The sequence below is a fragment of the Lagopus muta genome, chromosome 7 (assembly GCF_023343835.1).
Source record: "Lagopus muta isolate bLagMut1 chromosome 7, bLagMut1 primary, whole genome shotgun sequence".
NCBI classification, from domain to species: Eukaryota; Metazoa; Chordata; class Aves; order Galliformes; family Phasianidae; genus Lagopus; species Lagopus muta.
This window is the reverse complement of record NC_064439.1, coordinates 258,774-284,571: the sequence shown is the minus strand read 5'-3', so window position 1 is coordinate 284,571 and position 25,798 is coordinate 258,774. Positions and strand designations below refer to the sequence as shown.

The window sequence follows — 25,798 nt, the reverse complement described above, 5'->3', positions numbered from 1 at the left end:
CCCACAGCCCCACACAGCCCTTGGGCAGGGCAGGGCAGGGCACGGCAGAAGGTGCCGGCTCAGCGTGGGGCCATGGAGGACTGTGGCTCAGGGCCAGGAGCGCTGCAGGGTCTCCATAGCAATGTTCTGCAGCTCTCCTGGCGGCTTGTCACTGTGGAGGGGGCCCGTCCCCGTTGCACTAATACAGGTTAGGAATATTGGGTTTAATGATCTGCAAAATGAGGAGGCAGCGAGCTGACATTTACGAATGGTGCTGCATCCTTCTCTTCCCAGACGCCTGCTAATTTGTTGATATCCCAAACACCTCATAATGATGTGGTACAGTGGCAGCTTGCAAACAAGCATCCCGGCGCTGGGGACCCGGCTGCCCGCTCCTGGGCACTGCGGGAGCTCAGCAGCAGAGCTGTGGGCTGGGGACCCCCTGTGGGGCACAGCCCAGGGGAGCTGTCCTGCAGCAGGGAGTGCAGGACATGGGGGTCCTGCAGGGCTCTGCTGCGCTCTGCTGTTGCGCCGTCGTGGCGGTGGTGTGAGCCCTCCCCAGCAGGACGGCTTGGTGCGCTCCACCGGGTGATGAAGCCACCCGAAGGTACCGGTTCTGCTCGGATCCCCGGCTGAGAGCTGAGCAAACAGGCCTTGTCATGAGCTCTGGGATGCCGCTGCTCCCTTTTTTTCTCCCTGTGCTGCTTCTGCCTCAGGTGTCCCTGCTGCAAGGTGGCGGTGCCGTTTCCATGCTCTGCTGGACTTTACTCTGGGCAGCTCTGCTCTGTGGCTCTGCGGACAGCTGTTTCCTTCCAGGGCTGTGTGTATGGTGGGGCTGGGGATGATAAGTCCCCGAGGGCCAATTGCTCGCAGGAGCCCTCAGCGTGCTCAGTGTGGTGATGTGGCCACTTCCCGTGTCCGAGTGCTGCGTGCCCTGCCCCGTCCTGGCACTGTGCGGTGCCCTCGTTAATTTTGCTCTCATTTGGAGCACTCATTGCCGGGCGGCGTTGGAGCAGGGTCGGGGGGTTAACGCCCATTAGCAGAGCTGCATCGTGCCGAGCTCCGCTCAGCAGCTCTTCACAGAGCTCAGTCTTTAAAACATCATCAAAAAATCATCAAGAGGGAGAGAGGCGAGCTCCTTCATTTCCACTGCCCACTAATTCTAATGGAGCTGCGTAATGGACTCCCACCAGCACCCCGTGGGCCGGGAGAGGGGAGATGATGGGAGATGGGTGCTGCAGCAGCCCTGGGACAGCCCTCCCTGTCACCCACAGCCATCACTGCCATCCCGCTGCCATCCACACCTCCCTGCTGCCATCCCACCGCCATCCTGCAGCCTTCCCAAGCCCCTCAGGAGCTCCGTCCCGCAGCGCTGCCCCGAGTTGCTGCAGGGCGCAGTGGTGCTTTCCCTTGCAGAAAGGAGCCCGGCATGGAAGCAGAGCAGCCGCCCTTTGTTCGCTCTTGGCGGGCTGTGGGAGCAGCGGCCCTTTGTTCAGCGCTGGGCTGGAATCCGTGCGGCACAAAGGAGGGCAGAACTGAGGTCCGGCACAGGGGGAGGCAGCGGTGCTGGGGCAGGGCTGTGGGGCTGCAGAATGTCCCCGGGGTGAGAACGTCCCCAGAGCCACAGGGGTGTCACCTGTCTGTCCTGGAGAACACTGAGCTTGGGACCCTGAGCTCAGAGCAGCCCCAGAGGCGGGCGGGCACTGCAGGGCAGGCACGTGCTGGTGCAGGGGGGTTTGGGCTGCAGTGGTGCTCAGTGCAGAGGTACTGAGCGGTGAGAGGAAGGAACGGGGCTGTTTTTGAGCTGGTGTTGGCCATCCCTGGGCGTGCACAGTGAATCTCTCAGGGTGAGAGGCAAACTGACTGCAGGGTTTCGTGCTGTGCACTGTCTGAGAGCTGGAGGTAGGGCCGGAGCAGTGCAAAGCATCATTTCATGTTAGGTAAAGGGCAGCACTGAGGGGATGAGCCCAGCAATGAGACTGCTGGCACCTGCTGCCTCCTCCCGTGCTGCCCCACACCTCCCGTCTCTGCAGGAGAGGGGCGATGCTGGCAGCTTTCCCTAGAGGCTTTCCCCCGCTGAGTGCAGGGTGCAGGGCATGGAGCAGCATCCCCATCCATGGTAAGGGCAGGCAGCTGGCACTGCACCTGAGACCCTCGTCCTGGGGCTGCTCCATCCTCCCAATGTCTGTTGATGTGGGACCGGGCCCCACATTTCTGACCCATCCGTGCTCCCAACCCCAACAGGTGCTGCTGGGCTCTGTGCAGGGTGCAGCACGGAGCTGGGTGTCTCTGGGTGTTTCACTCTCAGAAGAGGCGTGGGACCCTGAGCTTGTGTGAGGAGCATGGCACTGCACCATGGCACAGGGATGACGTTTACCTTCACGTTGTTCAGAGCGAGAGCTGAGCTGTGCAGAGGGAGGCGCAGAGCTGTGAGTGGTGGTCCTCCAAAGAAAGCGTGGGCCTGCAAGGGGACACAGCTGTCCCTCCCCACGGAGCCTTCCCTCGGCAGCAGACCAGTGGGGCACGTGTGTGGGCACAGCACGTCCAGCACACAAAGCTCTCCAGCAGCTCGCTGTCCCCGCAGTGGGTCTGTGGGCTCTGGCCAGCAGCTCCCAACCTCCCGCTGCCCTCCCTGCCTCCCCCAGCTGTGGGGCAGGACCTGCTCACCCCCAGGCGCAGCCCCAAACCGCGCTCTTGGCCCCGCGCTGCCTCCGGAGCCATGCGGTTGACTCTGCTTTTAATAGAGAGCTGGGAAGGCACATTATGGAGATGAGGGTGTTATTTGCATAACGCTAATTAGGTAATTACAAATCATTTTGCTATGAGCTGAAGCGTGTGCTGTGACATAACGTTTATTAGTCATTCCATTCAGGCCCCGCTTAGTTAAGTCATTTACTGCACTAACTACCGGAGTTGGCAATAAAAGGTGGGCGCAGGCGCTGGGCGCACGGCGGGGTGGTGCTGAGCCCTGCCTGCTTGGGACGGCAGTGCAGAGAGCCCAGCAGTGGCCACGTTTTGGGGCCAGCGTTTGGTTGTTTTGGGGCCTTTTCCTTACGTGCAGGGCACCGAGATGTTCAGCCAGGTGCTCTGCATCCCCCAGCTGCAGCTCGATGCAGGGATGCTCCGCACCACCCCTGAGCCCATCCTGCACCCAGAGGGATGGCCGTATCTGACCTCCAGGTGTGTGTGCAGCTGTGGGGCTCCCCAAAAATACCTCTCCAAAGACATGAAGTCAGGAATTGGATCTCGTGTGTTTCACGGCAAGAAAAAGGCTTTGGGTGCCACTTTTGGAACTGCTGCGGGGCGTGGACACTGTGCTGTGTAGGGCAGCCCATGGGGATGATGGGCTGGTGGGAGCTGGTGGGGGCTGCTACCATTGGCAGCAGCTTTCTCCAGGGACTGGGAGATGTGAGGCATGGAGAGCAGGGCTCCAATAGCTCACAGACCGACAGCATTCGCAGCCCAGGGCAATAGGGAACATGGCTGCAGCTGCTGGTGCATGGCAGAGGCTGTGTGCCCAGATGGAGCTGTGTAGCAGCAGCACTGGGCTGGCTTGGATCCCTGGGTCCTCCCTGTATGCCGTCCCCATGCCTCCCCTGGGGACACCGCTGTCCCTGCCATGCCTGCACCCCACAAGGCACAGCCCTGACAGTGCCACCGCCTTTGTTTTGCAGAGCCAGACGAACCCTTTGAGTTCATCATCGTGTCCCTGACGGGCCAGACGTGGCTCTTTGAGGCCTCAACGTCAGAGGAGCGGGAGCTCTGGGTGCAGGCCATCGAGAGCCAGATCCTGGCCAGCCTGCAGGGCTGTGAGAGCAGCAAGAACAAGGTAAGGGCAGCTGCATGCTGCCTCATCCCTCCTCTTTGGCACCTCTTTGATGCATCCACACCTGCCCTGGGCTGAATGCATCCTCAGTCCTCTGCTCCCAGTCCTTGTGGCACTCCTTCCTTGCTTTCCCATCACCTCTCTGGGTTCGTTCCCCAGCTCGGCTGTGCCCCACAGAGCCCTGTCACCTTGCTCCACCCTTCGGGGAGCCCTATTCCTCCTGGCCCCCAGCCCTGCCCCTCAGCTTCCTCCAGATCTGTCTGGTGTTCAGGAACCCTGCACTGTTCACCCCTGCAGCACGGCACTGGGGCTCCCAATGGCTCCGGGGTGGTGACCCTGGGGGTAGTGGCCCAGAGGACGCTGTGGGACCACCTGAGATTGCTATTGTTGTATTGCTGGTGTTGTTGCAGGCACGGCTGGGCAGCCAGGGAGATGCGCAGGCCATGCAGGCAGTGCGCACTGCGCGGGGTAACAGCTTCTGCGTGGACTGCGATGCGCCCAGTAAGGAACACCGTGCTGGGGGGCGGGAGGGGTGGGCAGGGGCAGCACGCCACCACCTCCTTGACCACGGGGGGATTTGTGCTGCGGGGCTGCTCTGTCCCCTCCTTGGGGAGCCAGTCGTTAGGGGAGGGAAGGGCCTTGCGGGATTGACCCCTATGCCCTGCTGGTCCTGGAGGTCCTTGCTTCTGTGCCACTGGGATGCCTGGGAGGGTCTGTGGGGTGACGGGAGGGGAACAGGCTGATGTGCCCATGCTGGCTGTGCCCCTCTGATGTCACCTCCTGCAGATCCTGACTGGGCGAGCCTGAACCTGGGTGCCCTGATGTGCATCGAGTGCTCTGGGATCCACCGCAACCTGGGCACGCACCTCTCCCGCGTGCGCTCGCTGGACTTGGACGACTGGCCTGGCGAGCTGCTCACCCTCATGGCCGCCATCGGCAACGCGTTGGCCAACGCCGTCTGGGAGGGTGCTGTGGAGGGGTACCCCAAACCCACCCCCGAGAGCAGCCGGTAAGGGGACGGGCTCTGCAGGGACAGCACTCTCAGCCACACCGCGACGTCCAGTGGGGAGGTTGGGAGCAAACAGCAGAGGATGGGCAGAGAGCCGCAGCTGTGCCATGGTCTGCCTGCTCTTGGGATGTCACAGCATCACAGAATCATAGAATCATGGAGTGATTTGGGTTGGAAGGGACCTTCAAGGTCATCTAGTCCCAATCTATAGGTAGGGACACCTCCTGCTAGACCAGATTGCTTGAAGCTCCATCTGTCCTGGCCTTGACTGCTTCCAGGGAGGGGCATCCACAACCTCACTGGGCAACCTGTGCCAGTGTCTCACCACCCTCACAGTACTGAATTTCTCCTAATATCTAGTCTAAATCTACCCTCTTCCAGTTTAGGACATTTCCCCTGGTCCCGCCACTACCTGCCCATATAAAATGTCCCTTTCCTGTAGGCCCCTGCAGGTACTGCAGGGCTGCTGTAAGGTCTCCTCAGAGTCTTCTCTTCTCCAGGCTGAAGAGACCCAGCTCTTTTAGCCTGTCCTTGTAGGGGAGCTGCTCCCTCTGATCATCTCCATGACCTCTTCTGGACCTGCTCCAACAGCTCCATGTCCTTCTTGTGTTGGGGGCTCCAGAGCTGGACACAGTGCTCACAGAACACAATACTCACTGGACGCAGTGATCACAATCATGCAATGGTTGGAGTTGAAGGGACCTCTAAAGGCCGTGTAGCCCAGCTCCCCGCAGTGCACAGGGACACCCACAGCTCCATCAGTTGCTCAGAGCCCTGTCCTCTGACCCACAGCGTTTCCAGGAGCGGGGCACCCACCACATCTCTGGGCAAACCATGCCAACGCCTCATTGGAAACATCTTCTTCCTTATTTCCAGTCTACATCTCCCCTCCTTTTGTTTGAAACCATTTCCCCTTGTCCTGTCACTCAGCTCTGAAAGGGGAGATGGCAGCAGGACGAGGGAAATGGTTTGGAGCTGAGGGAGGGCAGCTGGAGGTTGGATGTCAGGGGAAGTTGTGTGCTGTGAGAGCGGTGAGGTGCTGGAACAGCTGCCCAGAGAGGCTGTGATGCCCCGTCCATCCGTGGAGGTGTTGGAGGCCAGGTTGGATGGGGCCCTGGGCAGCCTGGGCTGCTGTGAAATGGGGAGGTTGCTGTCCCTGCATTGGTGGGGGGTTGGAGCTTCGTGATCCTTGGGGTCCCTTCCAACCCCGGCTGTTCTGTGATTCTGTGATTCTGTCACTGCAGACCCTGCTAAAGTCTGTCCCGTTCTTAGTGTCCGTTTAGGAAACAAAGGGCCTCTCCTTCCCAGCAGGGCTGTCCCACCCATCAGGACCCAGCAGGGCTCATGACCGCACACTGGCTGCTGGAGCCCAGCTGGCTGCGGGGCAGAAGGGGTTAACAGACACTTGGCAGCGCCTGCGGGTCTCAGGGGTGCGTCCCTTTCAGGCCCTTGTCTGTCCCTATCGGAGCGCCTCCGCTGTCACTCATCCCAACAAGAGCCCATTCTGCCCTTATCAGCGGATAAGAGCGGGTCAGGGGGCGGCTGCAGTGAGCATGCGCAGCGCGGGGCATTGATGGCCGCCCGCCAGATGCAGATGGATAGAATGGCAGCAGATAGCGGCGGCACGGCGCGCATCGATCCGGCGGCCCCGCAGCCCCAGGCGGGACGGACGCGGCCACAGCCTTTGTTGGCTGCAGGCGAGACGGCAGCAGCGATAACGCTGCCGATAACGCTGCGCGGCACCGAGCCTCCTGCTGCCGGCGGGGTGCGGCGCGGGGCTGGCCGTCCCTGGGCTGGCGCGGTGCGGGCGGGCAGGGGAGCGCGGGGCAGCGCTCCGCAGTGGAGGGGCCCGAAGGATCGCCGTGCAGGATGGGAGCTGTTGCTCGGCGTGAGCACGCGGCACGCCGCCTGGAGGTGCGGAGCCGTAGGTCGGTACAGACAGGTGCGTGTCGGGAGGCGATGAGCGCAGAGCCCCGCTGACGGCCGTGCACGTGGCACGGCGCCGCGGTGTCTGCTCCTGACGCTCGAACGGCGGTGCTGGTGCGCCGGCCCCATGGCGCAGCCCAGCCGCGTTGGCACCCGTGTGACGCTGTTCCACCCGCAGGGAGGAGAAGGAGCGCTGGATCCGCGCAAAGTATGAGCAGAAGCTGTTCCTGGCACCACTGCCGCAGTCGGACATCCCACTGGGGCAGCAGCTGCTGCGGGCGGTGGTGGAGGACGACCTGCGCCTGGTGGTGACACTGCTGGCACACGGCACCAAGGAGGAGGTCAACGAGACCTATGGGGACGGCGATGGGCGCACGGCGCTGCACCTGTCCTGTGCCATGGCCAACGTTGTCTTCACGCAGCTGCTCATCTGGGTAAGGCTGTGATTCAGCACCTGCTCCCCTGGGTTCCCCCCAGCCTGGCAGCAGTGCCCTGGGCGCTGCTCATCTCCCCCCCGGTGCCACGGAGCCGGCCATGTGCCATGGGTGCCACTGACGGCCGCTTTCTCTCCCGCGCAGTACGGGGTGGATGTGAAGAGTCGGGATGCCCGGGGTCTGACCCCGCTGGCCTACGCACGGCGTGCAGGCAGCCAGGAGTGCATTGACATCCTGCTGCAGCACGGCTGTCCCGGTGATGGTGCCACGCTGACTCCCAGCCTGCCCCGCCGTAACGCCAACGCCAACAACAACACCTGCGCTGCCGTGCCGCCCGAGCTCAGCACCAGCCCCAGCGCCGTGTAGCTCCTCGCAGCGGGGCTCAGGGCTGTTCCCTGCGTGCTCCCCTCTACGGACCCCCGCTCCATCTGTGCTGTGCCCAGGTCCTGGGACCTCTGCGGCTGGAAGGGGCCCAGCGCTGCCTGTGTGCAGAGGATACTCTGGATGGGGACTCGGTACCCCCATTTCATGACCGGTACAGGGGAAGGAGAGACAGTTCCTGTGTGCCCCCATCACACTCACGTGTAGGTAGTGCAGGGCTGGAGGTGGTCCGGGGTGCTGCCCACCCCTGTGCAGAGGTATGGGGAGGACCAGTGCTGCGCCTGTCCCTCTGTCCTCCGTTTGGCCATGAGGTGCCCCAGTGCAGGGGGGCAGCGGGGGGCAGTGGGAGATGAACGCTTCTTCACCGCAGCCCTCTGGCCCTCTCTGCTTCTGGCCAGTATGGGGGTCCCCTCGCTGGTGCTGCCCACACTGATGCCAAGGGAATGTCCTTCCCTGCAGCCCCTGGATGGACCCCTCCGCTCCACTGCTTACCAGAGGGGCAGAGGACGCTCTGGGGCCCATCTGTGTCTGTCTGTCTGTGTAGAGTCACTGTCCCATCAGGTTGAAGCCCCACAGCCACGCGCAGTGCCTCCACCCTGCAGGTCCCACTGCGCCCTGTGGCCGAGCAGGAGGGAGGAGCGGAGCACCTGCTCTGCTTGGGGCCATCCTGCAGCTGAGCACCGGGACCCCGAGGCTTCGAGCGCTGACTTGGAACGTCTCCATCACTTGTGTATAAAGTGTACATTGGAAATATTTATATGGACACTCTGTATATAGTGTTTCTTTGCCATGAATTGCCCTGTGTGTGTTACCTGCAGCCAAGGAGATGAAGGCCAATAAAGCACCCACTTCCTGCCAGGGTGGCTCCGCGTGCTGCCCTGGGGCTCTGCGCCGCACTGAGGGCTCTGCTGTGCTCTTGGCACACAGGCAGACCTTCAGCCCTTCCTTCTTCACCGATGCTGCTGACAGAGTGCCGGACCCCCGGGGAGCTGTGCCACGGCACCGGGGTGGGGTGCAGGATTGTGTGCCCCCCCGGTCCTGTGCGGTACCAAGGGAACGCCTCCCCCCGCTGCAGGCACCCCACTGCAGCCCCCTCCCAGCCCCACTTCTCCCCTCTCGCGGTGGGGCTGCCCCTCTGGAGGCTGCGGGTGAGGAACGTTCCCTTCCTCCGGTGCCGGAACGTTTCCACGTGCGCCCATGTCCCCGTGCTGCCCCTCCTGCGCTGCCCCGCGCTCTGCCGCTCCAAGCCCGGCCCCTCCGCTGCCCCCGCACAGCCGCACGCGCTCCCCGGCCCCGGCCCGGTGCTGGGTTTGGTTAATTTCCTGGCGACTGCATTAGTGGGAATGGAAGCCGAGGGACGGCAGCTCCTCTGGGGCCCATTAATCATCCCCCTCAGACAAGCTGCCTTGATTACAAGTGGCAAGAAATTCATTAGGGCTGCGGCTCTGACAACTTTTATCTGCGCGGCTGGATCTGACTCATTAGGCAGCCAAATTAAAGCCATGATGGGCCCTGATGAAATTCACTGCTTGTTTATCTTGTGCGATCTGATACATCTGCCCATACATCATCTCCCGTGCGGGATCCCGCCCGGCCCAGCCCCGGCACCTCCCTTCCCATCCCGCCCTGCCCCGGTCCTGCCGTGCCCCCGACGCAGGGCTCTGCTGGCACGGCCCCAGCCGTGGGCACGGCCCCACGTCCAGCCCCCAGCGTTGGCCCCGGGGTCAGCGCTGCGCCCGTGCCCGCGGGCCATGTGAGGATGCAGCCCTGCGCAGCCCCCACAGCACCCCTGCGGCCGGCTCCCGTGGCAGTGATGCCCAAGCCGGTGTCCCGCTGGCGGTGGCACTGCCAACCCGACTCCCTGCTGCTGCCCTCATCCTGGGAGCCGGCGCCTGCCCCGTGCCGGCAGTGACGTGGTGTGGCAGAGCCCAGACAAGGGACAGAAGCCCTTTTCCCAGCTCGTGTGGGCAGTTTGGCCGCGGTGGGCAGTGAGCACTGCGGGGCAGCAGCAGGGGACCTGCAGCTGAAGCTGCCTGTGGTCTGGAGCAGGGAGGCACAGCCCTTTATGGAGGCAGGAGATGCCCCATTGCCACCTGCCTGCTGTCGCCCTGCAATGCTGTCCCGTCCTCAACGCAGATCCTATGAGCTGTCCCCATGCAGCTGTCACTGCAGAGCTCCCGGGTGCCCGTGTGCCCAGCTGTGCAGCGTGGCAGTTGTCAGAGCTCGGGAGGGCAGGGTGACAGGGTTGTTTCACAACGGGGCTGTGCCCCACGGCTTCTGCAGGCACTCCAGTAGCATCCTGCCCTGCAGCTTGGTGATGCTTTGGGATGCGTGGGGGCTGGAGATGGAGTTCTGGGGAGTGGCACAGCTGCCCCAGCAGAAAACACAGGTGCCCTACATCCCTACTACTGGCACCAAACAGCTGCAGAGCACCTGCACTGCACTGACTGTGGTGAGGTACCATTCAGGCTGCACTGCTGGGCTGTAGGAGCACATCTCAGCATGGCCAGGTCTGCCCCAGGGCGCTAGGAGCACCCTTGGGATCTCCGTAAGGCACTGAGCTGTGCAGGACAGATAGCTGCAGTGCCAGCACACACCCAATGCAGCCCTTCTCCAGGAGGTTTGCCCCAGCAGTCCTGCAGGTGTCAACAAACTACTCTGTACAGATGCACACCACAAGGACCGGCACAACATGTAAGCATCTGGGAAGGGCCCAGAGCACATCGGTGCCTCTGATATGGGGCTGGGGGCTGAGCAGATCCTTGGTGGGTCCTGCGCCCTCCCAGCAGTGCCTGAATGAACTGGGGGGGAGGACGCATGGTGCAGGGAAGGCAGAGCAATGCAAAGCATGCAACCAGCATGAGGGACAGCTGAGTTGAGCTGTGCAATGCAGGGTCTGCATGGAGCTCCAAGGTGGGGAACGTGGGACTGTGACTATGGGTACAGAGGGGCAGCACTGAGGGATGGTGGAGTGGGAGCTGTGGGCAGCGCGGGGCTGGGGGGTGAGGCTGTGCACCAGGTGGAGGAGCTGAGGCTATGGGCAGCCTTGGCGTTCTGCTGCTGAGGTCATCGCGGCCAAGCCTGCTACCAACCCTCCCTACACCTGCATTTGGAGCTGTGCTGGTGCTGTGGTTGTGGCTGTGGAGGCACTGCAGGTGGTCAGAGCTCCTGACCCTTCCTATGTGCCAGTCCAGCAGGAGAAGGCTGGACGTGGCTCTGGGCAGCCTGGTCTGGTGGTTGGTGACCCTTCCCACAGCAGGGAGGTTGAAACTAGATGATCTCTGAGGTCCTTTTCAACCCAGGCCATCCTATGATTCCATGGATTCTACTCTATTGTTCCTGTCCTGCCCATGTGCAGCCAGAGCCCTTCTCCCCATGGGGGTAGAGGCTTTCTGCATAGCAGGGCTCTTGCAGTGGTGACGCTCACCTCACAGTGTAATTCACCTCAAGGGGTCAGAACCTGCACCAACCAGCACTGCAGAGCTCTGGAAATCACAGCACAGCATTCCCTGCTGGGAGCCTCCAGCAGCTCCACTGCACGGCTCCTGCAGAGCCCAGGCAGGGCACAGCAGTGCGCTGTGTGCCAGCAGCTCTCCGTGCAGCCCCACTGGTGGAGTGTGCTGTGATCCACGAGCGCTGTACTGAAAACCCTGTCCTGACAGGAGGCCAATAAGCATCCCATCTGATGCAATCATTGCCTTTTTCCTAATTCTTCAAGAGTCATTTTCCAAATAAATGAGTGAGCGGGTCTGCGCAGAAAGAATTCCCTGGTAAAAGATGAAACTGACAACTGAGGGCAAAAAAAGTCTTATATATAAAAATACATGCATGTATACATATATGCATGTTGGTGTATAAGTGTCTGTACACCCACGTCTCTATCTCCTTATACCCTGTGTGTGTGTTTGGGTGCCCACTTGAGAGTCTCTTCCTCCCCATAGCTACACCAGGGCACCACGCATGAGCTGATACATGGGAAACTCCAACTAGACAGATGGAAAACAAATTCCCAGGAAGGCTTTCAGACCCTGGGATGGGTTCCCAATGACGCTGTGGGATGGGCACCCTTGGAGATGCATGGGGTCGGCTGGACTCATTCCTCAGCATCCTCCCCAGACAGACAGCTTTGAGCAGTGCTGGAGCAGAGACCCCCACAGGTTTCCTCCTGTCCACACGGCTCCGTCACAGCAGGGCTGTCCTTACTGCCTGTGTTTTTGGGGCTCTCCTCCCCCTCCAGCCTGAATGGTGCAGCACCTGCAGCTCTGACTCGTGGAGCACCCTCTGCCCCAGCGGCTCTTCTGCTGGGATGTGCTGGAGCCACGTTGTGCTGCACAGGCAGTGCCATGCACTGCATTCACTGGAGTGCTGCAGTGTTTTTCTTGGTGCTGTGCAGCAGGGAGGAAATGCCTTGCAATGCTCACAGGGAGCTCAGCTCTGCACTGTGTGAGGGGCACCGTGCTGCTCTGCAGCTCCCAGTGCTCCTGGTGAAGCGCTGAGTCTGTCCCTTCCATCAGCACCAAAGTGCTGCCCCTCTGCAGCATTTTTAGTTCCACTGCCATCAGTGTTTGTAGGGTTGCACTGTGTAACGGTTCTCAGACTGTCAACAATAAAAAGGCAAAAAACAAATAACTTTTCAAGCAGCTGGAAGCTCCAGTTGGCTGCCAGCAGTCCCTGAGCAAAGTGCAGCCACAGCAGCAGTGCTGTGCGTGCCCATGGCAGTGGTGGAGGTGGGGAGATGGGATGAGAATGCAATGAACTGATGGCACTCACCAAACTGCAGCATCAGCTGGAAATGCCAGGTGAAAAAAGGGGGTTCTCCAATGCTGCAAAATGCATTTCAATACCTTCCAGTGGCTCCCAGCACTGCTGCTGTGTGTGTTCCAGAGCAGGGGGCTGTGCCGCAGGGTTACAGTGGCACCGCTCACACCCCACACGTGCACACATTTGCACACATTTACACAGCACTGCTCATTGCTGCACGTTTTCTTCTGCCCCTCCACTGCTGCTCCCATCCTTGCTTGGCCCAGGCCCTGCGCAGGAGCTGCTGCAAGTTCTGCAGGTGGCATTTGTCCCTTTCTGCAGCTGCGTAAGGCTGGTAAGTTTGTGTTCTGAGCCTCAGCCCAAACCAGACCTAAGAAGAGAGAAGATACCTGGCCACAGCTCTCAGGTGCAGGCAGCTCTGTCGCAGTGTCCCAAAGGCACCGCTGCTTCCCTGGGCAGCATGGTGGGGGCAGCTGCCACAGGATTCCCACTTCCCCTGATCCACAGTGAATGCCAACAGATGCTGTACTTGAGCAGTCTGAGCCCACAGGGGGAATGCTGCATCTCCTTTCCAGCTCAGTGATGCAGGGGACAGAGACAGAATCCATCCCAATGTGGCTGCAAGAAGCCCCGTGCTCCAAAGCCAGAGAACTCAGCTGTGCTGCGTGAGCACAGGGCCAGGCTCCCCACTAAGAGGAGCCACCTGCTGAGGAGGGAAGGGTTGTAAGAGGGAACCTCCCCCAGGTAGCATGGAAATGGGCTAGAGTTTCTTTTTTTGGTGCTTGGGAATGTGGCTGAAGGATGTGCAGCAAAACAGCAGGAGCTGTGTACACAGATCCAGAGACTGTGGGTTCTCCAATCCCACCTGACTATTGGGCATCCTGCCCTGGGTGGCCCTGCTGGGACAGGGGGGAGGTGGAAGGACCCTGAAGTGCTCACGGCCTCAAGTACTCTGTGATTCTGTATCGCTGTGATATCAGCCGTGGCTGTCAGGGATGTCTCCCACTCTCAGAAGCTGTGTCTTCCAAGGAAGGGTGCAATGACCAACAGTATACCAGCAGCAACATCCCACATCCCTAGAGAGAGCTTTCTTCCTGTTTGGGACGGGATTGCACTGGGTGTTACTACCACAGGAGCTCTCTGGCTGATGTTCTTCCAACCAGCAGGAGGGGGTTTCATGGCCCAGCATCCAGCTAGCACTGCAACCTCCTGCACTGTTGGCCCAGCACTGTTGGTGCAGCTGTGCCCTTTGCAAAACTGGATCTTCATCAGGCCCCGGAGTTCAGCTCAGTGGTGAGAACCCTCCTCACTTTGGAACACACAGAGCTGGAGAGAAATTGGTGGGCCTTGGTGGTGCTGTCAGTGTGAGCACACACAGAGCTGATGCGGGGCTCTGGAGCAGCCCTTGGGGGGCAGGGGGGCAGCGGGCAGGAAGCTTCAGCATGGGTGTCTGCTTAGCTCAGGGCCAGCTGTAGCACAAGGGATGGGCAGGGCTTTGCCTGCAGAACCTCGCACATCTGCCAGCGTGTGGATTGGACCTAGGGGGGGAATTCCTGCTGCGCTGGGGCACCGTTCGCCTCGGATGAGCTGCGACCGGAGGAGGGGCTCCGGCAGAGGCAACGGGTGGCCGTGTGGGGGCGGTCCCAAGGATGCTCCAGAGACCGCCGCGATGTCCCGGAGCCTCCCGCGTCTCAGCACCGGCACCGGACGAGACTCGACGGCGTCCCCGAATCCACGGCTGCCCCTCGCAGCGCTGCCCCGCACCGCCCCGCACCGCCGCTCCGGCCGCGCGCCCTGCCCCCCCCTCACCCGCCCCGCATCATCGCGGAAGAGGCTCCATAGAAAATAATTTATTGAAATCACAGCTATACACGAGCGGGCGCTGGCGGACAGCGCGGCCCCGGCCCGGCGGGGCAGGAGCAGGCGTGAGCGAGGGGCGGGGGGCGGGCGGGCGGCCCTCGCTCCCCGCGGCTCGGACGGACGGACGCGCCGCCGTATGTACAGAGTTTACACGGAATAAATAAGGGACATGTACAGAGGAGTGCGAGCGGCCCCGGGCCCCTCCCGCTGCCGGCGCTCCGCCCCAGGGTCCGAGAGCCGCCGCGGCTCAGGGTCGGGCCCCCTGCTCGATCTGCTGGTGCTGGCTGCGCACGGCGAAGCGGTTGACGTGCACCGGGATGGGCACCACGATCTTGGGGTTGCGGACGGGCTCTCCCGAGCGGTTGCTGACGTTGCCCGCCTTGATGCGTTTCCACTTGGCGCGGCGGTTCTGGAACCAGATCTTCACCTGCACCTCGCTCAGCTTCAGGGCGTGCGCGATCTGCGAGCGCTCTGTCAGCGAGAGGTACTTCTTGCAGTGGAACTCCTTCTCCAGCTCCAGCAGCTGCTCGCTCGTAAAGGCCGTGCGCCGCCGGCGGCTCTTCCCGGCCCCGGAGCCCGGCGGGGGCTGCTCGGCCGCGGGGCCGCCCTTCCCCTTCCCCTTGGGGCCCAGAGAGGCCGCGGCCGCCCCGTCCAGGAAGGGCTCCTCCTCGCTGTCGCCCGCCGAGCTCTCCTCCTCCCGTTCGCTGCACGGCGTCGCTGCCGATTTCACCTCCAGCTTCTCCTCGTCCGAGCTGTACGCCTTGGCGTCTGCGGGGCACACAGCGTCAGCGCCCGCACCCGCAGCCCCCGGCAGCCCCCGCAGCCCCGCTCCCAGCATCCCACCCCGCCGCGCTGCCCCGCAGCGCCCGCACACCCCGCACATCCGCGGGCGCCGCAGGGTATGACGAGGCACCGCCTGCATCTGCCCCCACCCCTTTCCCGCTGTGACAGCAGAGATGCTGCACCCCGGCAGAGCACCGCGGAGCCCCTGGGCTTGTCCAGCCTTCTGTAACCCCAGAGGAAAACAAGAGCATTGCTCCTCGCTCGGCTCGGCCCTCCTCCTGCCCCATCCCGTTGCATCTACCGCTGTTCATCCATCAAGAGTTGGCCCAGAGGAGCTGCAGGATCTTCCCAGGCAGCAGCCCGAGCTGGCTCCAGCCAGCAAAGCTCTGCAGGGCAATTGCGAAGCATCTGCTGCCATACCTCCCTCCCTGCAGCAGAGGGGCACAGTGTGTGTAGGCAGCTGATGACCAAATCTTGGTTTCTCCCACCACTCTGTGCAATGGCGCAGGCCAGAGGCTGCCAGCATCACCTGACACCCGATGGAAGGAAGGATTCGGACCCCAGGAGACATCTCTGATATGTCACCTGAAGTGATACTGGAAGGATGCAGTGGGGATAGACTTCTCATCTGTTTCTTGTGGTCCAAACGGGTGCCTGAGTGGTCAGACAGCCATGGAGCAAGAAGGAACATGGGTGGGAGCAGTGGAGAAGAAAGCAACCTGGAAGGCAGTCACTTTCCGGACAGAAGGGTTCCAACAAAGGCCTTATAGTAGGTAGAGTGAAAAGGTGCTCCTGGACACAGCCACGGATCACAGAGAGAGAGGAGGAACCAGAAGCAGATGAAAAAGCTTTGCCCTCTGGTACTGAAACCACCAAGATTTCCAAGATCAACCCAGGGGCAGGAACTGCAGCTGGAAGGAGCTGGTGCTGAAGCACCATCACTCAGTACAATCCCGCATGCAGATGGAGCAGCAGCAGTTCTCTGAGTCTCTAAGCAGTAATGGGAACCAACACGTGCCACTGGTGCTCCAGAAGCTCCCTGCACCTCAGAGGAAGGCTGGACAGCCCTCCGGTGCCTGACGGTGGATGGTTGCAAAGATGTGAGCAGCAGCTGCAAGAAATCGCTTGAGCCCAGGAGATGTTCTTACAAGCCTGGTTGATGTGGGGCTCCCACTTTTCTTCTCCGTCCTGCACAAGGCTGTGGCTGCCCAAGAGTAGGTCACTGACTTTGGAGATCTGAAATTACGCCTCTGCTCCTCCTGGTTTGTGCAGCAATAAGCACCTTTATCTCTGCTCTGATATGGGAGAACAGACAGCGCTGTCTTCATGGTGGCTGAGAGCAGGGAGGGGCCTCCCATGGTCCTGGCAATGTACGACCTGGAAACTTTGTGCCGTGGGGCTGATGAGCAGCAGGCGACACAAAGCTCCTGGCTGCTCACACACAGCCTCGTGCAAGTGCTGCTCTGCCCAAGAGAAGGAGGGCGTTCATTTCTGTGCGCCTGCCCTGCCTGTGGGCTCACAAGGCCTGACAAGATGAGAAAGCTCTTACAAGGACATCATTGCCTCCTCCAGCTCAGAGCTGTGCTCAGACTCTGCCCTTCCGCACCGATGGAGGACAGGCCGGCAGCGCACCATGAGATGGTGCTGAGATGGGATTTGCTGCTGTGGGTGCAAATGGTCACCAGGAGACTGGAGAAAGTCTGAGCTGCCAACTGCAACACATCATCTCGTGAAGCAGCTGCTACCTGAACACACAGCCAGACCACAGGTTTTGAAGTCACCGACTGCTTTGCATCTTACAAAAGGGCTGAGCTTGCAGGAAGGAACTCAGACTACATGGTGAACTGTAAAGCAGATGTTTTTACAAAGACAATTGTTATGTCGGTCCCTTTACCACCTGCTATGTCCTCACGGAGGAAACATGGAGGCAGTGGAGCCCACCCCTTTGGTGGGAAGTGTGCTGAGGCTTTCCGAGGCGCTCAGGCAGGTCGTGAAGTTGGCACAAAGCAAAGTGTTGTGACTGAAAATATCAACAGGAGCCAGAATAGGATTGGTCCATCTCTTCCCTCCTCACAAAATCCCAACTTGTCATTGACCTGATGATGGATTTGATGTGCACAGTGAGGAGGGATCGGAGAACGTTACAGGGGGCAGTTATTCAAGCAGGGTCAGGAGGACCTGGCTCAGGAATGGGTGCTGTGAGAGCCAGAAGAGCCCTGTGTTACTAAACACTCCAGAGCTCCCTGTCACGCTCATTTATAGGGAACAACACAATACTTCTCCACCCTAATTATTCTCAGACACAACTGAATGTGGATTTACTGCATGGGCCCAAGAGAGGTTGGATGTCGGTGGAGATCTCTGCAGCTCAGGAAGAAACGCGCTCTGAGGGATGTGAAGGGTGCTGAGTGCCATTTCCTGGGCATCAAACTCCTCCTTGCAGCCGCAGCAACAAAGCAGCCCCCAGGCTTCACTGCTTCCTACCACCACTTTCCCTGAGCGCCTCTCCCCTCTCAAGAAGTGTGACCACAACTGGAAGCCTGAAACAGAGGAGGTGCAGAGAGAGGCCCTAAAATGGAGCAATGACTCTCCAGCACTAATGGAGGCTGGGGACAGAAACCACCTCTTTACAGTAGGATTCACCCAATGTCAGCAGACAGACAAAAGGAGGCCCTCAGCACGGTTCTACCGCAGATAAGAGATCTGCAGAACGCCCTGTAGGTATCACCAAGTTTGTCTCCATTCTGATGAGCTCCAGAGGAGGCTAAATAAGAACATAGAAAAGGAATGGGTCAAAGGTTGACACATACCCAGAAACAGCAGCCACTGAGGTGCAGCATTAGGAGGCTGCTGTAGGCAGTATTGCATTGGATCACACTCTCTTACTCCTCCCTGGACAAAAGTTTTGGCCAGGGCCATGGGCAGGATGCTACTGAAAGCTGCATTACGGTTGGGAATTGTATTTCCCTGAATTTCTTGATTGTGGAAAAAACCCACAGCAACCATCATGGTTTTCACCTGACCTGGTTGGTAAAACAAGCCTGCTGTCCGTCTCCGTGGGCCCTGACAGGTACAGTTAAGAGAAAAATTACATACAGGAATCCTCTCAGACCTGGGCAAAGGTGCCCTCATGGCTCCACATGGGCAGAAAAGGAAGCATCCTTCATGACTTCAGAGCAGGAACAGTGCTGAGAGCTGCTAACAGGCAGCAGTGAATGATCAGCAGCAGTAAGACACATTTCCTTCCATCATCAGAACAGTCACAACAGGGTGAGCCTCAGAGATTCAATTTCCCAATATCAGAAATGTCCAATTTTCAGAACAGCTCATCTGAGTCCCTCAGGAGGACAACACGTTGAGCTCAGGTACAGAGGAGCCACAGAGGGAGATGAAGCACAGTGCTGCTCGTTTCCCGATAGAGTGGGAGGATGTGATCGCACAGATGCAGGTTTTGGCCATAGCAGTTCTGTTCCTGAGGAGACTTTCAAAACAAAAGTGAGACCTCTGTGGGTGCTTGACTCAGCACAGAGTGCTGAGGGATCACCAAAGCTCAGTAACAAGTAAAGGAGAGGCAAAACGCCGCAGTTGTCCTAAACCAGAGAGTGGTTTCAAGGGATACCTGCATGCGTGCAACGGTCCTCTGAGCAAGGAACAAGTCAGGGCAAGGAGAGCAGCCGGGCTTAGCCAGGAGTGTAACGGGAGGACAGAGCACAGCCAAGCCCTGCGAGAAGTTGCAGAGACTGCTGCTCAGCACGGATCTGTGCCAGGAAGACTCTGAGACAAAGGTGGATCTCAGAGCCGTCGGGAGGAGGCAGAGCTCAGGAACAGGCCGTGCCACAGAAAGACAGCGTTTGGTTTGTGTCAGCCACGCTGCAGAGAAGCCTCCATCCCCGGACTGCGGGAGCAGAGGTGGAACAGAGCAAGAGCTGGAGCTGGCAGAGAAACGGCGCAACGAGTCACCGGGAGGGCATCTGCGCAGCCGGGGATGTTCACACAGCCCGGGGCCGTGGTGGAAGCAGCCTCAGAGTAGCACCGGGCGGGGGCCCGGAGAGAAGCCGCCTGCTGCCCGCTCCGTCGGACAAAGCCGGGGCCGCGGGCGCAGCGAACCGGAGAGAAGGTGAGCGGGGCTGCGGGCGGCGCGGGGCCGGGATGAAAGCGGGACCCGGAACGGGCCGAACCGCGGGACAGCGAGGGCTCGGCCGGAGATCCCGTCCCGCGTACGCGGCGCGGACCTACAGAGAGCGCCGAGCGGCGCCCGGACGGGACCGATCCGCCCCGCGGCTCTTCCGCCTCGGCCGGCCGGGTCGGCAGCACCTCGGAGAGCTCCGCGCCGCCCCGTCCCGCCGCCCCGCCCCGCACGACGGCTCCGACCGGCGGCTGCGCGCGGCCCGGAAGAGGCGAGCGGAGTTTGGCTCCGAGCCGCCAAAGTTGCGGGCGCTGCAGAGGCGGCCCGGAGCGGAGGGCGGCCGGCCCGGTCCCCTCGCTGGGCACGATGGGACAGAGCGGAAGCGTAGCGGCGAGCCGCCTCCCCCCCCCGCCTCCTGCAGCTCCGGCCCCGCCGCATCCCGCACCCGGCGCGCCGCCTTCGGGAATCTCGCCCCGGGGAGCTCAGAGCCGGCGGTGCCGCTCGCCCGCCCGCAGCCGGCGCCGAGGGCGCGGACGGAGCCCGCGGAAGGGGCGGCCGGGGGGCGCTGCCCACCGCGAGGCTGCCCGGGGCTCCCGGGGCCGCCGTCGCCTCTCTTACCTGCCAGGCCTGGGAAGGGGTCCGGGAAGTGCAGCGGCGGCTCGGGCGGCCCTTTGTCGCGCCCCGGGGGCAGCTCCTCCGGCTCCAGGCCCTCGGCGCCCCGCCGGCAGCCGGCGTCGGGGGTGGCGCGCGGCGGGGGCAGCTCCTGCGGCGGGTAGAAGCCGTCGGGGGGCTCGGAGAAGCTGGGCAGCGCCGTGGTGAGGGCCACCATGGAGGGCACGGCCTGGCCCAGGCTGGCGCAGAACGTGTTGGTGAGGCGGCCGGCGAAAGAGGCCAGCGGTGCGAGCGGCGGCAGCCCCGACTGCAGCGGCGCGTGGGACAGTGCCTGCGGCAGCACCAGCGGCCGGTACGGCATGAACATGGGGTACCCGGTGTACAGCAGGTGCCCTGAGCGCGGCGGCGGCGTCCCGATGAGCGAGTCGATGGAAAAGGCGGTCCCCTGGCCGCTGGGTCTCTGCATGGCGAGCGGGCGCCACCGGCTCAGCCGGCACCAACTTTCCGGCGAGCTCGGGCCGCCGCCAACTCGCCGCAACCCCGGGCCCCGCCGCGGCCCCGGCCCCCGCCCGCCGCCTCCCGTGGGCTCCGGCGCCCGGCGAGAGCTGCCGCCCGCCCGCCCGCTCGCTGCCTCGGCGCGGCGGAGTGGAGGCGCGCTCGGAGCCGCCCGCCCGCCCCGCTGCGGGGGGGCCGGGCCGGGCTGCGGAGGGGAGGGGAGGAGTGGGGTGGGGTGGGAAGGCGGGCGGGGGTGTCGCCCTCTGCTCTCATCCATCTTCCGCACATCACGGTCGAGTTCCTCCTTCAGCGCCCGCTCCGGCGGGGCACAGCTCCCCGCTCCCCCCGGCGCGGTCGGCCCCTGGGAAGGCGCCTCCCCCTCCCGCCTCATCAGCTGTTATTAATGGTGATTGATGATTAGCAATTATGGGGCCAGCACAAGGGCGCTTTTGTGGGGCTGGGACGGGTCCGTGCCTCGCGGCGCATCCTATCCTCCCCTGAGTCTGGGACGACGGACGGGGCGAATCGGCCCCGCTCTGGGCTTGCGGGCTCGGCCCGGGCCGGCGCTCTGACGGGCGGTGGCGGCTTTTAACGGCTGAGCCCGAGAGCCCCGACGGAACGCTCCACGCGAGGCACCGGGTCCGACCCCGCCGCTCCGCGGCCACCCGCCGCGCTGTGCCGTGGGGCCGCCCGGCGCTCGGAGCGGGTCTCGGCGGGGCGGGCGGTGGGGGCGGTCTGGAGACGCGGTCCCGCCCGGTGCAGGGTGGGAACGAGACGGGCTGATTTACAGTGGGTCTGAGGCTCTCCCCGCCCCTCCGCTCTGCTCTCCGTTCGCCGCCGGACGGATCTCGGCGCCCCTCTCCATCGGGGGCAGCGGCGCCGAACGCTTGCCGGGCCGGGGGGTGCCCGGGAGGCTGCGGTCCGCCCCGAGCTGCGGAACGCCCCGGACCGGGGTTACAATCCGCCCGGGCTGCGCTGCACAAAAGCCCCGGGAGCGCGGGATTGAGTGCCGACGGGCGCCTCTTCGCGCCGTTCCAGAGCCGGTGGAGAACTGCAGCGAGGGTTCCGCGGCTCTGCCCTTCCTTGCTGTGCGTCCCGGGGGAGTTCCTGTGCCAAAGCAGAGCACTTACTGCTGCTCCTGACACCTGTGCTGTGCTCCTACCTGTGAAGAGGTGGTCCCCGGGTATGTAATGTGTCAAACACTGAGCAAAAAGGCCCTGCTGCAGCAGAATATCAGCATCGGGATTGCCTCCTAACGCACCCAGAAACAGAGAAATGCCAGAACTGGAGTCGTGTCTAAATGCACCCTGAAGGCGTTTTCCATGGGACAGCTCTGCTCCAAGCAGCCACCATCTCCCAGGTAGTCACACACTCAGCTCCCCGTGTGTTCCTGTGCTCAGCCTCTGCTGAGAAGTGCAGTCCCTCCAGCTGCTGGGTTCCCTGCAATGCCTGGTGGCAGTGACATCTGAAGGAATGCAAGGATGTCCTCCCCACACACACCACCTTCTACTCTATCTCCAAGGACATCTGGCTCATTGCCTTCCTGCAGCCCTCAGTAGAATCCTGTGCAGAGCACATAAATGAGGGTGGATGCGTCCAGCAGGCTGACAGGGCCCTCAGCTTTCCTCTGCTAACTGGGCACAACCTAAATCCCTGTGCAGAGCCTTCCCTTTCTGCATGGTTCTGTACTGTTCCCTGTGGTTTATCCTCACAGCCCCAAGGAAACACCTCTGACCAATGGCTCTTGGGTCACCAAGGAGGAGAAGTGAGCGCGTGTGGGACCGTCTGGCCCCTTCCCTAGGACGAGACCCCAGGTTCTAGACTGGGCAGGAGGCTGGCAGTGACTGGCACTGCCATGAATCCTGCCTCAAGGATCAGTGGTGCACCAGAAGGAAGGCAATCAGGTTCTGCAGGTCAGCACCCATCCTTTAGCTGTCCTTGCCCCAACTCTCCACTTTCATCCATCAAACGCTTCTGTGGGAAAGGAACCCTCAAGGCTGGAGTCATCTTCACATGTGGAATTGTGTTCATTCCACTGCTACCAAGACACATTAGACTATGGGGAACATGAAAGCATAATCACATGTGACTGGATCTCCAGACTTGTGCTCCACATCAAGGATTTGTAAGCAAGTTCCTACTCCTCAGCAACTTTGGTTTGGCCATTTGTTGAAGGAATATTTTAAGTGCGACCTTTGAGCCGTGCGTCACACTGCCCTGTAAGTTAGCAAGGTCTCTGAGAGCAGCTGGGAAACGTTGTCTTTGTCACCTTGCTGGGGAAACACAGAGAGCTGCAAATGAGCCACAGCTCCACCAGGAGCAGTGACTGCCTGTGCCCAAGGGCAGGCCCTTCCCGAGGCCAGCAATACAAGATCCCATACTGACCACTGCAAATCAGTATCCTGCAGCCTACGAGTCCCTAAATATGTCACCGAATAGGAGATGCTGCTTACCTGATCACACACTTACATTAGCTGTAACCCCTGTCCTTCAGACACTGACCCCCAGTCCATCAATGCCTGCAGCAGCGCAGACCGTGACTCCAGGGAGCCAGGTCCCTCAGAAGAGAGCAATTACAACTTCTCAGCCTTACTACACTTACTGCACGCTCTGGCTTACTTTGTCTTTTGAGACTTTGCAGTAAAGAAAGGTAGAAATTCATTTGCTGAATGATAAAGCAAGAAGCAGAGAGGAAACAGCTGACTGGAAACAAAAGGTTTGCAAGCAAAATAAAGCGAATGCTGTGTACAAGTGTGGACACTGAGCAAGGTGCAGTTTGAGGGTTCCTGCAGTGCCACCGTCGCAGGTGAGCCAGAGTGGAAGAGCGAGGGTCCGAGCTGTGCTAACTCCAACGCTGCTGGGACTTCCAAGGGCTTTCCCTGTTTCTGCATCCCGGGTCTGATCTTCCTCAGCTTCTGTCTGGCACAAATGCAGTTTCCATGGCTTCCACTTGAGGCTCAGAGCTCCACTGTTCAGCGCTCTCCCTGCGTGTTTCTCTCTCCCCGCACACTTTCCCTACGGGGAGCCACTCTATTCCGTTTTATCAGGCTCCATCCCCCACTTTGCAGGTATCTGGTGTGTTCCCTGCACGTCCCTAAAGGTACACTGTCCAGCACACCAGGAACACAAGAAATATTAATTGCACGTGCATTTTGTAAAGCTCCCAGTCCCACTGCACTGCTGACAGCCCTCAGAGCCTTGCTGGAACATTACCAGGCACTGAAATGGGATTTCAGCCCTGCTGTCTCCCATCTTTCAGGAGCTCACTGCATTATCAGCCTATGTTTTCAGCCTCACCAGTTGGCCTTTGGTCTCCCAGTACTGGGCCATGAGCACTGAATTCAGATTCACTGGGGAAGGGCAGTGCTCTTCACTTACAGATAACACTTCACCCCTTGGGCACATCACTGCCTGACCTGGACTTCCTTCAGCCTGTCTCTGCTTCCTAGCCCTCCTCCTGGCTGCTCTCAGCATTAGGACTTCAGAGCTCCATCCTCCACCCCTTTGTTTCTTGCTGCAGGCAGGTGAGCACAGGACAGCCAGCATCCCTGCATGTCTGGGGTCAGCAGGCAGAACCTTGGACAATTTGACTCAAATTGACAATGCTGAGGGTGGTTAGATGATCTCTCTGGTCAACACAGAGACTTTGACATGGCTTCAAACTGCTCAGCATGGGTAAGGCACTGTGGGAGAAAGTCAGCCCTGGAAATGTCCTTGAGGATGCATACCAAATGGGCTCCTCAGAGGGGGCAGTTGGTCATGTACTGCTGAGCAGAAGAGGAACCATCCAGGCCAGCCCCTCTTCCTGCACTGCAGGCGGCTGCTGCACAGTGGGTTGTGAAGGCGATCCTCCAGGTATCACAGGATGTTGGCTAAGCAAAGGCCCAGGGCCCTCTACATGCCTTAATCTTACCCTGCAGATCGTTAAAATTAATTTTGTTGTAGCTATAAAGGGAAAAGTTCAGCCTGAGACAGGTACGCAGCATGGCAAAAGACAACTGCACCAGTTAACATTTAAAAACTTACCTGCAAAGGGAAGCAGGTCTTTCTAATGGAAACTGCCACGCAACCTTGGCTTTATGCCTCTGCCTGCCTCCGTTATGATCTGAGTACAGAATCTGGCAAAACAGGACTGACTCTGGCCACAGGCTCTGGGCATTCCAGCAGCACAGCCACTGGGCACATTAAAAGCAAGGGTGATGCTGCAAAACGTTTCACTGAGTTTGGGAAGTCCATAGAATGGGACAGCTGGGTGTTAGCAGCAGCTAGGCTCATCTCAGGCACAGGCTCTGCTGCTGGTATCCATGAAGTGGCCCAATGTGAAGCAGCCCCGCAGGCAGCAGGCTCAGGGCAGGCTGTGAGGGTCCTGTCCCAGCAGGCAGTTGAAGTGCAAGGAGCACCCAGTGGCTCCAGCTGGCCTCTGAGGCGCAGCCTCACCGCATTTCACCCCAGCGCCACGTTGCCCCGTCTGTTTCCATCTTCAGCTTCATGCCTGCAGCAGCTGCTGAACTGCCTCTCCTTCCTTGTGAGGACGCTTGGGAACTGCGCCTGGCAGGGCCGCAGCTGGGATAGCAAGAACCCAGGATCCTCACTACAGGAGACACTTCCCAAGTGTGTAGCCTTGCTACTGATGGATCCTTGGGACAGCAGAAGGCTCCTTACAAGGACCTGGCCCAAGGCAGCATTTCTGAAATAAGGGGAGACTGTAACTTGGAGGTGAGGAAAACGCAGTCATCCGTTTTGGGGCTCAGAGTCAGAGCTGGCATTCCAGAACATCACACATACCATTCTGATAAACCTTGCGCAGGGGCAGCAGTGATGGGGACCAGTCCTGCGTGCCACCCTCCATGATCCAGCAGGGTGCCCAGAAGCAGCTTTTAAGCTGCCTCTCCCTGGTCTGACATCTCCCTTTCCTCGGTGGATGAGGGAAGACAGAAAGCCCTCCCAGCAGCATCTGGAAGACGACTTTCTCTCAGCTGGAGTGAGGGCTGTTGGGTTTTCTGGGGTCTCATCAAAGGCACCAACCGTTTCAGTACCCAGAGTGATAGCAGTCGATCCAAGCACATCTGCACCATCTCTCCTTGCTCATTTGCCCCAGGCCCCACGGGTGAGGCAGGAAATAGAGCAATGCACAGGTGAAGCACCCTCGTCCTCAGCAGGCAGCAGGTCTACCCAGCAAAGATCACACCGTGGTCCAGGCCAATGAACAGAGCACAATCCCACTTCAGGACTTCAACGTTTCCTGGCACCCCTCTTGAGTCCTGCACCCAGTGCTGGACACACACCGTGGGCAGACAGATGGCACTGAAACCTGACTTGTCTGCCTCCAGTCTCCTGATTTCAGTTCTTTACTCCTTGAAAAAGTAGAAGCCTTCATACCTCTCTGAGGCCTGTTCTGTTTAGGAGAGCTAACATCTCCTCCAGAGCAGGGTTCTGGCTTTTCCTCTCTGGAAGAGTGATGTTCATCAAGTGCTGCAGATAAAGCCCTGGGTCCTACAGCACACAGTTGGCTTCTATTGGCACTGCGGTGGCATTGCCTCACTGCTACTCTGCCATCAGGTGTAGCTGACAGTTCCTGCTTGCTTTTGGCTCATTTTTGTACAGCA

General features: G+C 60.5%; 3 protein-coding genes across 6 annotated transcripts in view; 2 read left to right on the top strand and 1 right to left on the bottom strand.

Moving 5' to 3' along the window:
* Window positions 1-8,432, top strand: part of AGAP3 (ArfGAP with GTPase domain, ankyrin repeat and PH domain 3) — a 79,374-nt gene extending 70,942 nt beyond the window's left edge. For 3 of the 4 annotated variants that reach the window (XM_048951405.1, XM_048951404.1, XM_048951402.1), the window contains 5 exons: window positions 3,654-3,808; window positions 4,216-4,306; window positions 4,592-4,814; window positions 6,919-7,174; window positions 7,319-8,431. In XM_048951405.1, the coding sequence (XP_048807362.1) occupies window positions 3,654-3,808; window positions 4,216-4,306; window positions 4,592-4,814; window positions 6,919-7,174; window positions 7,319-7,540 (947 nt within the window). In that variant the 3' untranslated portion in view covers window positions 7,541-8,431. Of the gene's footprint in view, window positions 1-3,653; window positions 3,809-4,215; window positions 4,307-4,591; window positions 4,815-6,918; window positions 7,175-7,318 lie in introns of all 4 variants that reach the window. The other variant, XM_048951406.1, reaches the window with a different exon arrangement.
* Window positions 1-25,798, top strand: part of SMARCD3 (SWI/SNF related, matrix associated, actin dependent regulator of chromatin, subfamily d, member 3) — a 251,183-nt gene that overhangs the window by 86,866 nt on the left and 138,519 nt on the right. The gene's annotated exons all lie outside the window — the stretch shown is intronic.
* On the bottom strand, window positions 14,332-20,230 carry GBX1 (gastrulation brain homeobox 1). The gene is made up of 2 exons (XM_048951421.1): window positions 19,704-20,230; window positions 14,332-14,944 (listed from the first exon to the last, which is right to left on the bottom strand). The coding sequence occupies exons 1-2, from the start codon at window positions 20,161-20,163 to the stop codon at window positions 14,424-14,426; spliced, it is 981 nt and encodes a 326-aa protein (XP_048807378.1). The 5' UTR covers window positions 20,164-20,230; the 3' UTR covers window positions 14,332-14,423.